This window comes from Elephas maximus, chromosome 14 (genome assembly GCF_024166365.1).
Source record: "Elephas maximus indicus isolate mEleMax1 chromosome 14, mEleMax1 primary haplotype, whole genome shotgun sequence".
Taxonomy (NCBI): Eukaryota; Metazoa; Chordata; class Mammalia; order Proboscidea; family Elephantidae; genus Elephas; species Elephas maximus.
Genome location: NC_064832.1, coordinates 68,088,814 through 68,105,166, shown reverse-complemented (window position 1 = coordinate 68,105,166; position 16,353 = coordinate 68,088,814). Strand labels below are relative to the sequence as shown.

Below are 16,353 nucleotides of genomic sequence, written 5' to 3'. Positions count from 1 at the left end.
TATCTGGCTTCTTTTACTGAACATTAGCTTGTGAGATTCATTCCTGTTTTTATGTGTAGCTTTTGTTCATTCTTTTTTTTTGCTGTATAGTATTCCATTTAGCATATCACAGTTTATTCATTCTCTCACTGATGGAAATGTGGGTCATTTCTAGTTTTTTGACTATTAAAATAGTACTTCCTTGAATATTATTGAGCATGTCTTTAATTGTACATATGTATGCATTATTGATGAGTATCTACACAGTAGTACAATTACTGAGCAAAATGCACTCTGAATACGCATATTTCAAGTAGGAGGTCACTTAGATATAAATTTACTACTTAAGTCTAGGAGAGAGTGTTTTTTTCTTGGTAGTTTGAATAATTTCAAACTTACAGAAAAGTTGCAAAATTATTCCAGAGAACTCCTGTTAACCTTTTACTCAGATTCACCAATTGTTAATGTTTGGTTGCTTTTGCTTTATCATCTCTGTCCATTTACACACACATGCAACCTAGAAGTATTTCTTTATTCTAACCCATTTGTGAAAAGGTTGCATACATCATGTCCCTTTACTCTTAAGACTTTATTGTGTATTTTCCAAGAACAAGAATATTCCAGAGCATGGTTTTAATCTAGTGATTTCTGAGCTCTTTGTCTCTATCACTTGTTTCACAGAGAACACCATATGCACACAGTTACCATGCTATATGAAACTATTCAGAATAATGAGGGGAGGAGGTTCATAATACTATAATTTTCTTTTCAGTGGGCACTTAATATCTTAGTAGCTGCATAGAATGGATCTTTAAATTGCATAGTCAAGTAAGGTATACGGTAGGTTAGGGCATAGCCTAGCAATTCATATTTTTTAAAAGGAATTACTGTTTAAAATCTGAAATTTTAAATTCAGATTAGGCCTTCTTCCCCAGGACAACAATCCTGATTTATTGAAAACATGTTAGGTGACTGTTCTTGAGCAGGCTGAGATAAAGTAGCCAAGATATTTTTTAGTACTGTGGTTTGTTGATTAGCAGGTTTATTTATACAGCATTGAAATGATAAAGGAGGGAGAATAAGCTTTTTTCTTTATTTGTTTTACCTTATTTAAAGTTAATGTTTAAAAATTTAATGTTGTTTAGTAGTGACATCTATAATTATATATGATATGGTATAATTTTATAACATCCATTTATCAAATATATTCTTTCTGTCAGCATGGTGCTTCTCAGGGTTTATATCTGTATCTAAAAAAATTATTTGCACATAAGTTCATTGGTCAAAAGTAAATGATAGTTGTTACTTTTCTTCACTTATAAAACTTTCCAATAGTGAGAAAATAAGACTGCTGATGAAGTACTTTTTGGTACAGTTTTGGTTCTATAGTTCTCTCATAGTCAATGGTAAAAGTAATATAATTATTCATTATGCTTCATTATTGACATAATCTTATCCATGAATTATTAATGACTTACGGAAATGGCTTTTTATTCTAAAACCTGATTTTGGATATGTATTTTTCTGTGTATGCTAATACCATTCCTTGTTTCCTGTTGTACTAGACAGGACACTGCTTCAGAATCAAGGTGATTAGAGGTCTAATTATTTTCATTTAAACAATTCATACATTCTTCCAACCCAATTTTATCATTAGTTTAAAAGCTTTTTTGGTTGTCTCCTGAATGCATGCCATCATTGCGGATGCTATGAGGGTTATATAGTAGGGAAAATGTGACCTAGTGTAATTAAAGATCAGGAAAGACCATTGCAAACAAAAATTCTGTTTCTACTCTATTCCAAGTTGATATTTCCTTAGAAGTGTGCTTTGACCCCCAGTCAAAGCCTAATGATCGTTTTGAATAAATAGAAGTGAATTTTTGCTAGTTTGGAGGTAGATATGAGGGGTTTATTCCAGATCCCAGGAAGATACAGAAATGAGTGCCTGGCTGCTATTACTGAACATTTTGATCAAGACTCTATAGAAGAAGCCTGATCAAAAGGGGGAAAATGTACAACAGAATTGCAGATTCTCATGGACTCCGTACTTCCTGGAGCCATGAATGTTGGATGAACCCCTGAAACTCTTGTCCTGAGATAACTTTTAAATCTTAAACCAAAAATATCCCCTGAAGTCTTTTTAAAACTAAATAGTTTAGCTTAAGTAGTAAAAAAAAAAAAAAGTCTGCCTTGTGCATTATGCTCTTTTGAGAACTATCTATATGGGATCAAAGTGACAACAGCAACTTGAAAGATTAGATAGGAACCTTAGGGGTCATTTTATTTATGCTAATGTGGGAAGAACAATTCAGAAATGGAGGGTGAGAATGGTTACACAGCTCAAAGAAGATAATTAGTGTCACTGAATGGGACATGTAGAAACCGTTGAATTGGTGTATGTTTTGCTGTGTAGATTCTCAACAACAACAAAATAAATAAAACTTAAAAAAAAGTTACAGCCAGACCAACACAATAAAACACGTATCTTAAAAAAAAAAAAAAAAAGAAATGAGCACCCTAAGAGAAACGTACTCATAAAATCTAGTCTATTCTCACCTGAAGCTGAGGCTTTTTGACCATTAGTCTGGACACAGGAGAACACCTACTTCCTTATTACGGAAGTCTGACCACATCTGTGATGACATGTCTTTCCCTTGACCTGCATGCTTTTTGTGGCAAATATCCACAATCACTACTGAATCACTTAGCATCAAGTGGTTATTTTCTGCTTTGTTCCAGCTTTCATATTTGCTCATGTTGTGAGATGAGTGAAAAACAGACATATCTATTCTCCTAGTTAGGCCACTAATTATTTAGATTTCTTTCTAGCTGGAGTAAAAATAGAGTATAAAAGATAGAACTAGAATGAAATGTCCCAGGAGAAGAAAGTTATCAGAAAATTATTTACGCCACTTTGATAAGATTTTTAAAGTGACTTTTTTGAGACTTGTAATTAATCTATACTTTTTTTCCAAGTAGGTGTAAGATCATTTAAAAAAAACTTCTTATCTGTGTTTTAAAACCTAATGGAAATGTTGTATTTTCCTTTTGCCCTTTCAAGTTCCGCTACAGGCATAGAATGAGGTCTGTTTGTTGCCTTAGAGATAATCTGGTTTATAATTTCCTGATTTTACATATGGTTAGATTGAACCCTGGAGCTCTGGAGGTGCAGTGGCTCAGAGCTTGGCTGTTAACCAAAAGGTCGGCAGTTCAAATCCACCAGCCACTTGTTGGAAACCCTATGGAGCAGTTCTACTCTGTCCTATAGGGTGACTATGAGTTGGAATCAACTTGATGGCAATGGGTTAGATTAAACTCCAGGGAAGTCTGATATCTTGCTTGATATTTTCTGTATTGTAAGTTATAAGAATCTGAATAAGAAAATGAGCTACCCAGAGATATTTTTAATTCTCATGTATAGAACTCACTTAATTTTTTTTAAAAAAGAAATCTACATTGAGTGTAAAGTTGAGGGAAAAAATCTCTTGTTCTCCTCATTCTTTTGTTTTTTAAATTTTGTTCCACTGACTAATCTACCTCTTTTGACTCACAGCTCAAATACTGTATATTGATTTCCACCAGAATAGCTCGATTTCGATTTTATTTAATTAGAAAAGATTTCCTGTAGGATGACAGATGTGTACCCAGTTGAGAGCCAGAACTTACAAAGTTTCATTATTATGTTTTTCTGTGTAGCCTTTCATGAGACATTTACAAAGAGCAAGCTTTTTCAGCCTTCTGTTAAGTAGATGGAGCCCCGGTGGCATAGTGGTTAAGAGCTTGGCCGCTAACCAAAAGGTGGGTGGTTCGAATCCACCAGCTGCTCTTTGGAAATCCCAGGGGGCAGTTCTCCTCTGTCCAATAGGGTTGCCATAGTCAGAATTGACTTGACGGCAGTGGGCTTGGGTGTTTTTTTTTTTTTTTTTGGTTAAATAGATGCTGTCATATTAACCAATTCTTGTATTTTATTTTGAGTTGTAATCCATTATGTTTAATTGTATCACCCACGTATTTAGCCAAAAGAGTGTAGTCATTTATTTGGACCACAAAGTAGTTTTGAGTTGGGTGCTAAGCAGCTTGGCGGGGCGGGGGGGGGGGGGCGTGGGGTGGGTTGGGGGGCATTGCTACACAGCAGGACACCTTTGTAAAACCGGTCCTGGCAGTAGAGTTTACTTTGTAAAAAGAGTATCTTTGATGTCCAGAAGGGAAATGAAATAAGACCACATCATTTTTAAAGTCGAGCCTCTGTGATTAGTCACTAATGCACCTTCCTTCTGTACAATTTCCAGTGAATTCTTATTAGACAATAATGCGTTACAAGTCTGTGTTAACATAAGAAATATAAAGTTAATTTTATAGTTGATACAGTGAAGCTTGTTCAAGAATATATCAAAAAGTTATTTTGAAGCTTTGGGGGACTCATATCATATCCTTAGCTTTGAATAGATGTGGTGTACGCTAGGACTTGGAGAAAACCCTTCCAGCCTACGTGGTGATAAATACAACATGGGATGTTTCCTCACCTTATAAAGCCCTCTTTTGTGCTCACAAATTATGGTTCTCGATTAATTGCTGATTGGTAACAAAGTATATATAGAGAGAATATTAAAAAAAAAAAGTTGCCATCGATTCCATTCCAACTCATGGCAACCCCACGTGTGTTAGAGTAGAACTGTGCGCCATAGGGTTTTCAGTGGCTGATTTTCCAGAGCTGAATCACTAGCCCTTTCTTCCGAGGTGCCTCTGGGTGGACTTGAGCCTCCAACCTTTTGGTTAACAGCTGAGCATATTAACTGTTTGTACCACCTGGGACTCCTAAATATGTATAGAATATATCAACACAAAAAATGAATGGAAGTTCTCTAAGTCGTACTCCTTCCTAGTCATTCATTTTGAATTTCATAAATTTCTGATAGAGGTACAGCTGGCTCATAATACTTTTCCTGAATGTGTCTCTTGGGGGAAAATTATAATGCATGTGTTTATCAACAAAGTCGATAAGAAGGTGGAGAAAGATTATATGAAAAGAGATGGGAATGGTTGTAACTGGTTTTATCATTTAAAAAATGTAGAGATGATTAATGTGCCAATGTATGTATATTCCAACATATTAATGTGTTTTCCATTTGGTCATTCTATTTAAAAATAAAAAATATATGTACATTTTGGAATGCAGTTGTTTCAAAAGCAAAGGAAATGAGACATTCACTAAATATAGCACCTAAGAATACTCTGAAATTATTTCTCAGCCAAAATAAATGAAATTATTTCATTAAAGAAGGGAAAGAGAAGTACTGGCCAAAAGTATTAATGCTAATAAGAGACTAATTTTTCTACCAGAAATGTAAAGGATGCTGGGAATCATGACTATATAGCACTATAAAAATGTGAGCTTTGTTTTTGTGGTCGGTCCTATACGCTTCACTTCAACTGATGCAGAATATTCACACTGGCATTGTAACCTGTAGGGTCTGTGTGTCTGGATGCCTGGGTTTTAATCCTGGTTCCTCTACATATTATTTGTGTGACCACAGGCAAGTTACTTAATCTCTTTCTACCTCAGTTTTCTCACTAGAAATGGGAAGGTAATAACACCTTCCTCATTAGGCTGCTGAGAGGATGACATGAGTTAGTATGTGTAAATGCTTAGAACGTTGTCAGGCATGTAGTATGTGCTTTCTGTGAACATAAGCTTTATTGTTAAAATAATCAACAGCACACATTGTTTTGTTTTCCTTGTCACTCAAAAAAAGTAGGCATTATATTCACCTAACTGCTAAGTTTAATTAAAAGAGAAACTAAAATGAAACTAGTAATTCTAGTGAAAAAATACAGTTTCCAAGTAGGCGTATTGGAACGTTGATGCACAAAAGTGTTTCCTGTGGTTTTGATTCTTGACCTTACAACCTTAAGAATGTCAAGATAGCTGACTCAGTGTAAATCAGAAAGTAAAACTGTTGTATGCTGCATGTATGTACTGACTCTTAGCTGAAACATAAATTCTGAATACAGGCCTTGTGTTATTAAATGAAGCAAAGCAGCTTTTACCTTCTCTCTCTCTTTTTTTTTTTTAATGTAATAGGAAGAGTCAGTGACCTGTTATACAAGTTCTTTTCTTTCAGCATATTATTATCTTATATTTTGACTGCTAACCTTTGGCTTATTGTTAGCTGATAAATTCTAGACTTTGTAGGAGAATTTCTTATTTGGCAATTTATTTACAGTACAGATTTTAAAAATTTAGATGTTAATGAAAATTTCAAATGTTTAACAATGGACTAACATAAGGGTGCTTTATGCACCTGTTCTATATTTCCCAAAAGCTTATATTTTGTAGGTAATAATTAAAATGAAAACAGGTACTTCTCGGTTTCATTTTTAGTGCTTTCTAAACACTTGATACATCATAAATAGTGAATTGGAAGGTGATTTTTAAAAGATGTTTTAATTCCAGCATTAAAATATAGAGGTTTTGGGATTCTTTGGTTTGGTTTACTCTAGTTTTTGTGTTTGTTAGAGATACTAAAATGTCAAGAGAAGCTAATATTTGTTGAAGACTTACCCTGTGAGGCATTGAAATAGGTATTTTTATATCAGTATTTCATTTGACTTTCAGGGCTTAAATTATGAATTAGATGCCCTTATAGAGGAGAGGAAGAACATTTATTTGAAAAAAAGATGCCTTATGTTGTTTATTAACAATATTATTGTCAATACCTACCAGTACTTTCAACAGCTCAGTTTATACTTTTGGGAAACAGAGCTATTAGAACTTTTTGCCATGAGAAAAGTCAGGACTACCAATAAGTGTTTTATTCTTGGCATATTCATAGCCTATACAAACAAATGGAAACCCTGGTAGTATAGTGGTTAAGTGCTACAGCTGCTAACCAAAAGGTTGGCAGTTCGAATCCACCAGCTGGTCCTTGGAAACTCTATGGAGCAGTTCTGCTCTGTCCTGTAGGCTCACTGTGAGTCGAAATTGACTCGATGGCAACAGGTTTGTTTTTGGTTTGGCATATGAACAAATATATATTTCTTCATTTTACTTAACCTGAGTTAATATTTCATGTAGTTTTATAAAATGTTTATTAAAATATTAAGTGAATATTTGTTGGTGCGTACTATTTTCCAGTTATTACACTGAGAGCTAGGAGTAATGCCTGTGGGCTGAGTATTTCACAAATAACTGCCAGGGAGGAAGTGAAGATACATACTAGTGTTGCAAGCGTGTTTATCAGGACAGTCCTATCATACAGAGAACATTTGAATCATAGTTTCTAAAAGGGACATACTTGGATGAGTATTTCAACAGAGGAAGTAAAGATGAGCACATTATTCAGTATTACTAGAGTTTTGGATGGTCAACCCATTATTAGGGTTATAATTTCATCTAGGATACGTAAGAAAGGGGATTCAACTATACCGAGGTATATGTATAAGCAGCTTTCTGAAGTCACATAATGACATCTACTGTCCACTTAGCGGCTTAGGGCTATGTCTTTTTCTTAAACTTAACTAATCCAGAAGTAATATTTCCAGGAATATAGATGAAGATTAGAAATAGCTAAATTACCCGATGACTGTGAGTATGGATACATAAAGTAAATAAAATTATGACAAGCAGTTCTTTGATTGCTCTCCTCACTACCAAGTACCTCTGCACTTCTGTTGTCTACTCTGAGAATCTGAGGAGGGTTATGGCTCTTCTAGCTGAGTTTCATTTCTGACCTGAGTATTAAACTTCTTGACTCCATCAAAAGTCTGATACCTTCACTCACTGGTACCACCATCTGTAAAGATTTAAAGCTTTGTGAGAGTATCATCATAATTCTCACAAAGCTTTAAATCTTCAAAAAGTAACACATTCCCACCATTAACAGCACAAGCTGTTGCATGTTCTTCCAGGTGCTCATGAGTCGACTCTGACTCATGGCGCAGTTGACCTTAAAAGTAACTTTGGAACATTATGACCTTTAATTGCAGATAGGCCAAACATAATTTAGAATGTTCTTTCTTTTGAAATGAAATACGAACAGCAGGCTAGCATTTCCTCATGTAAGTTTCACAAAACACTAATCTAGCAAGATGTGGCATCTCTACCCCTCAAAAAGCTTGAGGAGGTGATCGTGGGGACAAATAAATAAGTTAGGGAAATTCCTCCTGGAGAGTCATAACACACGCTGGCATAGTCCAGCTATATAGAATGCTGCTTAATATTTTTTAACTTCACCCGTCATTTTTCCTTAATAAATCACAGAACAATAACCCCAAGGTCAACTGTTCTGCCTTTATTGAGGTTACTTTCTTCAGTGGTCCAGCTATTGGCAGCTAACAGCTTGGAGACAGATCTTCACAGTCCCAGGCAATTAGCAGCCATCTTTGTCAGCCTATTCTATCAGTGCTATAAGAAAAGCTTGTTTTTGAGCCTTTTCTGGAATATTCACATTGGTTAGAATAAACTAATTTTAGTTATTTAGTAGAGCACAGTTTTATGACGTAAGCAAGCTTTGCTCCTCCTCCAAGTACTTACATTCCTCAGATGAGAACATGGAATGGTTGGCTACTATGGAATGAGTAGAAACAGCTGAGCTTCTCTGCGCTGGGCTGCAGCCTGGGTGGCGTTGCCCCAGGATGTGGTGGCCCGGGCAAGGGGAGGTACCTGGTGATGCACTGTTCCATGCTACCTGTGGCTCGTGCTTGACTGTGGCAGAACTTGGCGAATGGCTTGTGCTTCTGTTTCATTGTAAAGCACTGCAGTATGCAGTTTTCCTTAGAAATTGTATGTTTATTTGTTTTCTACAGTGATGGGGAAGGGAGAAAAAGGACTTCATCGACCTGCAGCAATGAGTCCCTAAGCGCTGGAGGCACCCCTGTCACTCCTCGCCGAATCTCCTGGCGGCAGCGCATTTTCCTCAGGGTTGCTTCTCCCATGAACAAGTCCCCCTCAGCGATGCAGCAGCAAGGTCTGTGTGGTACTTGGTAAATAATTACTCTCTACGAGTACCATAAGTTCGGGAATGGAACGCAAATGCTTGATATCTGAAAGAGTTTAAGTGATTATAATGGAGATATAACTTCACTTTCTGTATCTGATATAAGTGGATAACTTCTCAGGTATCAATGAAACATAGAAGACATTCAGTAAATATCTGTAGAATGAAAGAATGAGTGGATGAATGAGCAGGCTCCCAAACCCTGTTTTTGAGCCTACTCCACAGTGCAGAAGGGAAAAATGAAAGTGATAGGGAAGAAGCCAGAACTCTTTTCATCATTAGGAGAGGATCATACTCTTTCATAGGAGTCATGCATAAAGTGACATAAAAATGTTGAACATTAAAGAAATGGATAAGGATATACTAGGCAAATTGAAACCAGAAGAGACCAGGGGCAGCTCCTTGTGAATATTAGCTCTACTAGAAGTTAAAGCAAAAACATTGAAAGAAGGCAAAGGAAATGTTACAATAGACAAAAAGATAAAACATTCATGAGATCACACATAAATTTTATATAACCAGGAGGGCTAGAAAATAACACTTAACAGAATTTTGGGGAGAAATAAATCAATAGTAGTAGTGGGACATTTTAAGCTATTCCTTTCAGAAAATTAAATATAGGGAAATCAAATATAGGTAATATTTGAGTAAAACCATTAACAAGCTTGATCTAATAATTATACAGAACTTTTCCCTCATAGAGAATATTCATTCATTTTTAGCACATGTGGAACATTTGTAAAAATCTGTCATATTTGGCCACAAATATTTTTTTGTAAACTCTAGATAATAATTTATATTCTCTGACCACAGTGATTAAAAAAAGAAAGAAATCAAGAATTAGAGGACAAATTAAAAAATTCATGTGTTTGGAAACTGAAAACTGGACTCCTAGAAACTAGAAGGAAGAAAATGTCAGAATTGAGTGGTATTTAGAGGGCAATCCATAGCCTTGAATATATTCACCTAAAAACAAGAAAACCAAAAATCAAATGTACCAAGTATTCAACTTAAGAAGCTAGAAAAAGAATCATAGAGTGAAACTAAAGAAATTTGAGGAAGTAAATAAGGGTAGAGGCAGGAGTCAGTTAATAAAAAAAAAGAAGTAGATAAAAACTAGTATTACCAAAGCTAAAACTGACTCTGTCTAGAATGGTCAGAGAAGACTTCAGAGAAAAGGTAGATGCTTAACCTCATTGCTGAGAAAGAGTGTTTGGGAAACAGGGAATAATAAAACCTTAGACTCATCAAAAGAACTTTGAAGTCTAAAGAATCATGATTGAAGTACAGGGTGGCAAGTTGAGTTATAAGTTTGGACCAGAGTATATAAAGGAATTTGTATTCTACTTCTGGTAAGTTGGACTTTGTTCTTCAGAATATAAGCAAGCATTGAAATGTTTTAAGAGATATGATCACATTATGTTAATAGGAAAATAATCAACAACAGTGTATGTAGGTGATGGCCTGGAATTGGGGAGCCGCTGAGCTCCAGGTGATCGGTTAGGAGAGTATTGCAGGAGGAGAGAACAGAGGAGATAAGATCCTGAACCAGAACACGCTTTTCCTTGCTCAGCTGCTTTTCTCTTGATGGATTGTGATGGGAGATTTAGACCTTAGGTAGGTAACTAATACCTACCCATTTAGTCTGTTTGTTTTGCCCAGTCCTAGAATGTACATAGAAAAATGCAGAAGTGTTGGGCTCTGGGGAAAGGCCAGTTAATTTCGAAGCATCTATAGGTCTTTTTGTCTTAAAAGGAGAAGTGGTGAAATTACATGTTTTCGTTTCACTATAGGAGGGAAATCTGTAAGGGGAATTCAGTCTACTGAATTTACTTAAGTCAGTGGTCCTAGAAACTAACAGTTGCTGGGAAAGCAGCTTTGTGAAAACAGTATCAGCTCTGGAGAAAACTTCTGTAGTCTTGGTTACTGCTAAAGAATGCCTCTCACTGTTTTCTTCTCTGAAGATGGACTGGACAGGAATGAGCTGCTGCCACTATCCCCTCTTGCTCCGACCATGGAGGAGGAACCACTTGTTATATTCTTGTCTGGTGATAATGACCCAGAAAAAGATGAAGAAAGAAACAAATCAGAAGAACTAAGGAGCTTGTGGAGAAAAGCCATACACCAACAAATCTTATTGCTTCGAATGGAAAAAGAGAACCAGAAACTTGAAGGTTAGCCATTCAAACAGGGCTCAATGGTGTAATGCTGTAATTTAAGGGTCTAGTTTAAACTTAATCCCACCCCACCACCAACACACATACTCACACTCACTCTTCAACTGTATGCACACTTTGATTAGCATATTTACTGATTATAATTATTTCCATTTTGTGAGGTGGTTAAGACATGGGAAAGGTCAGCTTGAGATAATTACATTTTTCTTTTTATAGAATGAAAACATTAGAAGCTGTTAGAATGTATTTGGGTTAATATAGAATATAGATATGTGGAATCAATGTATTTGATATTTAACATCATTGTGCATTTAAAAAAATATGAAAAGGCAGATTATCTTTTTAAAATACAATTCTCAATTTTAAATCTGATTCTCAATTTTCAGGCTAATTAAATCCGTAATAGAAGTAACATGCCTATTTCAAAAAATACTCTTTCATAGGTCCAATGCCCATATCAGACTTCCTATTATAAAATCAGAGTTGCTATTTTTTGTTACTGCTTTCTAAATTGTCTCTTTCTAAAAAGCCAGTATCGTATCCAAATCATTAAATTTATAACAATAATTTTTAATAGCTATTGTACTATTTGTGGTGTGTTATTGCTAAATTTGTAAATTACCAAATACTCAAGAATGTGTTTTTCAGACTTTGAAAGAGTGATATAATTACCCCATACTGCTAGAACCACACACAGGTATATGCCCAGACAGTACCAGTCTCTAATGTATAAACACCATCATCTTGGACAAGTCATTTAACCTTAAATGATCTCATTTTTTTACATCTGTAAAATGAAAGATTTAGTTCAAGTGGGCCCTTAGAGCTTTAAGTTTATTGACAAATATACAATGTATGTTTTCTTCAGACGTGTATTTTTGTGTTGTCTTCAAAATAGCTGTCTTTTAAATTTTGTTGTACTTTTAGATGCAGGTTTGCAGAACAAATTAGCTTCTCATTAAACAATTAGTATAAATATTGTTTTGTGATATTGGTTAACAACCCCACAACATGTCAACACTCTCCCTTCTTGACCTTGAGTTCCCTAGAACCAGCTTTCTTGTTCCCTCCTGCCTTCTAGTCCTTGCCCCTGGGCTGGTGTGTCCCTTTAGTCTTGTTTTGTTTTATGGGCCTGTCTAATCTTTGGCTGAGAAAATAGCTTTTTTAGTACAGGTATTCACATTTCTTTGTTTGTCATCTCTCTTAAGATACCTCTTACTACACCCATTCAATTCAGTTTGCTTATTTCTCCAATATTTATTTCTCATATGTTAATTTGCAAAGGCACAATTTACCTTTTTGTTTTTTCTTGGTAGAATGAAAGTACATAAGATTTTCAACATTCCTAGGAAGTAAATACACCTTCTTGTCTTCAAAATTATGCCACATGCAATTAATGGTTATTGGCATAAATTTTAAAAGTTCTGTGTGATATGTGGCATGCTCACTCTAGTGTTCATAGATTTTGAAAGGTATCGAATTCATATATTTAAGCAATTAGTTATATCTTAAACTAACTCATAAACAGAGGAAGGAGTTGAAAAAAGATGATCATCATTGCCTTAAAAATTTAAAGCATGAAATTATATTTCATTAATGTTAGTAGTTGGAAATATATACAACTAGAATCTTATATGTAATATCAAAGGGTAATTTCAGAATCACAGACTGTTCAAAGTAGAAATGACCTTAGAGATTATTTAGCTATTCCTTTGTTCTATAGTTGAGTTAGTGACTAGCTTCAGGGGGCTAAAGAATGACCTAAGATCAAACAATGATGTATTGACAGAACAAGCACTAAAACTCAGGCTTATTTATCATGATTCTTGGGTTTTTCTCATTATGCCGTAGAACTTCCCAACTATGCACGTTAATGTAAGGAGATGGAATTTTTTGGTACCAATGACAATCTGTGTATTCTGTGGTCATTTATACTATGTAATTTGGTAGGATAAGAAAGGAGGTGACATTCAGAATATATTCTCAGAAACCTTTATCAGCTGTATATGTATTGCTATACTTATATTAAAAAGACAAAAAGTAGCTTAACTCATTAAGATTCTAGCCAATGAATAAATAATTTTCTTGATGGCACTTTATTCTTCCTAATTAACCAGTTGAGGGCAGGGATTAACTCACCATTGTAGCCCGGGATCTGTGGCTGACAATGTTTTTTTGAACGAATAGTGATTTGGAGAATGTTGAAGAAAAAAAAAAAAAAAACCTGAAGAAATATTATACCCTGTCCATAATGAAGGAAATCGTTAGCACAGCTAGAATAGGACCGTTTCTATAATTAACTTTAATAAACCTGTTCTTTTTCCAAAATTATTTGGTTATTACGGAGAAATACAAAGCAAAGCCTGAGAAGCAAAGCTAAACTGTGTTAGGCAGCCATCTAGTGGTACCCATGAGGAATATTTTTGTAGTGCGATATATCTTTTGATTGTTTCTGAATTTTTAAGTTGCAATTTTTACTTCCCTGTTATTTTTCAATTACTTTGAAATGGTTTCTGACACACTAAATAAAGAGTAATATTTGTTCTTCCATTGTTTTTGTGCTGTCGAGGACTTTTGGATGCATGACAAAAATTTGTTTTGCAGAAGGTAAGGTGGTGGAGTAGCAAAAAAAAAAAAAAAAAAAAGGGCTTGTGTAATACAACTCTGAAAGACTCCTGTCCGATAGGATCCTAATGAAAGAGAAAAAAGAAAAAAAAATGCACGTTTATTATTTCTTCTCCCCTAATTCAAAATAAAGACCAAATCAGAATAAAAAACAAGTTGCCACGAGGTTGATTCTGACTCATGGTGACCCGATGTGTGTCAGAGTAGAACTGTGTTCCACAATGCTTCCAATGGCTGATTTTGGGGACATAGATGACCAGGCCTTCTTCCGAGGTACTTCTGGGTGGACTCCAGCCTTTCAGTTAGCAGCCAAGTGCATTAACCATTCATTCCACCATAAGCATTGCTTTTAATAAGATTGGGCCTATATTTTAGGCCATCAAATGAGAGAATTCTATATTATTTAAAAGACAGAAATAGCATTAACTTCAGTGAAATGGATTTTTCTCTTTAAGATTATTTAAAAGGAGCACAGGAAGTCATACCTAGTATTGTTAGGGCAGTGTGGTTAACTCTGGAAATAGTTTTAAAAAAGTATCAGGTTATTGGGGTCAAATGTTTTTCAAATCAAGGTTTACATGAGGCATTCTTTTCTCAGGTAGTCACATATAAAATATTAACACTAATGGTATTTATGGTTTTGCAGGGTGTAACTTCTGAGGCTATCACATTTGGCAAAAACTTGGAATTCATAGCATCGCAAAACCATTGGTTCGTTTTTATGGCTAGCAGAGTACCGTCTGTAAGATATAGAGGAAAACCTCCTTAGAAATTCTATTGATATTTTCTTAACACGAAATGACACAGACTTTGAAACCCTTTCATATATTATTTCTCTGTCTCTCTGTCTTTTTTTTTTAAACTAAATAATGTTAGCGGTTGATTCCTAAAAGTCATTTGGTATGGTTTTGTAAGTATATAAAATGTTTGAAAAATAGTTTTAAAAGCACAGTTGTCTTATGTAAATTCTCTTGTTTTTTCTTAGCAAGCAGAGATGAACTCCAGTCCAGAAAAGTTAAATTAGACTATGAAGAAGTTGGTGTATGTCAGAAGGAGGCCTTGATAACCTGGGATAAGAAGTTGTTAAACTGCAGAGCTAAAATCAAATGTGATATGGAAGATATTCATACTTCTCTTAAAGAAGGTATTTTAGATTGTCTCAAGTCTTTTTTTTTTTTTTTTTTTGAGAAAAGCCTCGGATTTTTGATTTGTGCAGCTCAGACATAATTTTGTCTTTGTGCTTGTAAACACGGCTACTTCTCTGCTGGGTTCGGTAATTCATTGCAGTGGCCACGCAGAACTCACAGACCATACTTAGGATCATAGGGTTGGTTATCAGGGAGGTGACAGGTTATCATTCAGGGTCTGGAACACTTAAGGATACAGTTCTTCTATGAGGACAGCCTCTTCCCAGCTATGCTTGCAAGCATGCTTGCCCCTGGCCCTTAGTTTCTGCCCAAAGGCACTCAGCTTTCTCACTCACTCTATGGGCTGGGAAGCCCACCGTGCCATCTCCTGCTGCCAAATCTCTCCTGCTACTGCTTCTCGCTGTCTTCTGGGTTACAGCTTGCTCTCTGTCTTGGTCTCCTGCTTCTCCAGCTGAGAAGTGCAGGGATCCCGGGTCCAAAAGACCATGCTGGCTCCTGGCTGTTCTTCCTTGTTGGTGGTGGGATCTTCTCTCTCTCTTGCTTCTGGGGTCGCTCATTTCAAGCCCACAGGATGGTAAAACTGACCAATACCTTTGGTAGGCCACAATTACCCTAATACACAGTCCTGCCCAGTCACCTGGGTGGAAGTTATAAGGCCGTGGTGAGAAAGGCCCAGTGCATTACACCACAGTGCTTTACCTGTATAACAAAGGAAAGTAACTTGTTTCTGTCTGCAGCAGTGACTTGATTGGTAAGAAAATGGTGTTAATAGAGATACCGCCCCAAGAAGATAGCTGACACCATTTCTACAGATTCCTCTTCCTACTTCAAGTGGCTGCTTTAAGCTCTGTGTTGTTGTTTACTAAGGAAAGAGTGCAGGAGTTGGTACAAATCTTTGATTACAGCCATAAAAATGATGCAGAGTAACAAATCAGAACTTTTTTTTATATGTGTATATTTATGTGTATGTAGATATACCCCTACGTATATTTATGTATACAGATTTATATTCTTGTTAATCAATTAATCATTTTCCATCCACCAACTCTTTTTGGAGAAATTGCTTTTATTTAGCCATTGTATTGCATTTGTTATTTCATTGCTGCTGTGCTATGCTATGCTATGGTATATAAAATTCCTCATATTTAAACATTTTAAGTTTTAAATTAAAACTAATATATGAATATTGTAGAGGTAATTTCTGTGACTCGAATTAAATATATTAATATAAGAATCTCCATGGCCTTCATAAACTGAATGTTAAATAAAAATCCCAAGATACCAAAAGAAATCTGCTAACGAATCTTGTTTTAAAAGTCTGTGAAAATGTGTGGAACTGTTACATAGTTAAGACTAATTTTAGAATAAGTTAAGGTTAATTTTGTACAATGCTACATTTACCTGTCTAAGAGGTTACTGTTTTTCCAT

At 35.4% G+C, this 16,353-nt stretch overlaps 1 protein-coding gene across 6 annotated transcripts in view; it reads left to right on the top strand.

Annotated features, from left to right (window-relative positions):
* Positions 1 to 16,353, top strand: part of TBC1D4 (TBC1 domain family member 4) — a 233,734-nt gene that overhangs the window by 191,538 nt on the left and 25,843 nt on the right. For 5 of the 6 annotated variants that reach the window (XM_049852995.1, XM_049852996.1, XM_049852997.1 and 2 more), the window contains exons 11-13: positions 8,785 to 8,945; positions 10,940 to 11,149; positions 14,763 to 14,921. In XM_049852995.1, the coding sequence (XP_049708952.1) occupies positions 8,785 to 8,945; positions 10,940 to 11,149; positions 14,763 to 14,921 (530 nt within the window). Of the gene's footprint in view, positions 1 to 1,544; positions 1,569 to 8,784; positions 8,946 to 10,939; positions 11,150 to 14,762; positions 14,922 to 16,353 lie in introns of all 6 variants that reach the window. The other variant, XM_049853000.1, reaches the window with a different exon arrangement.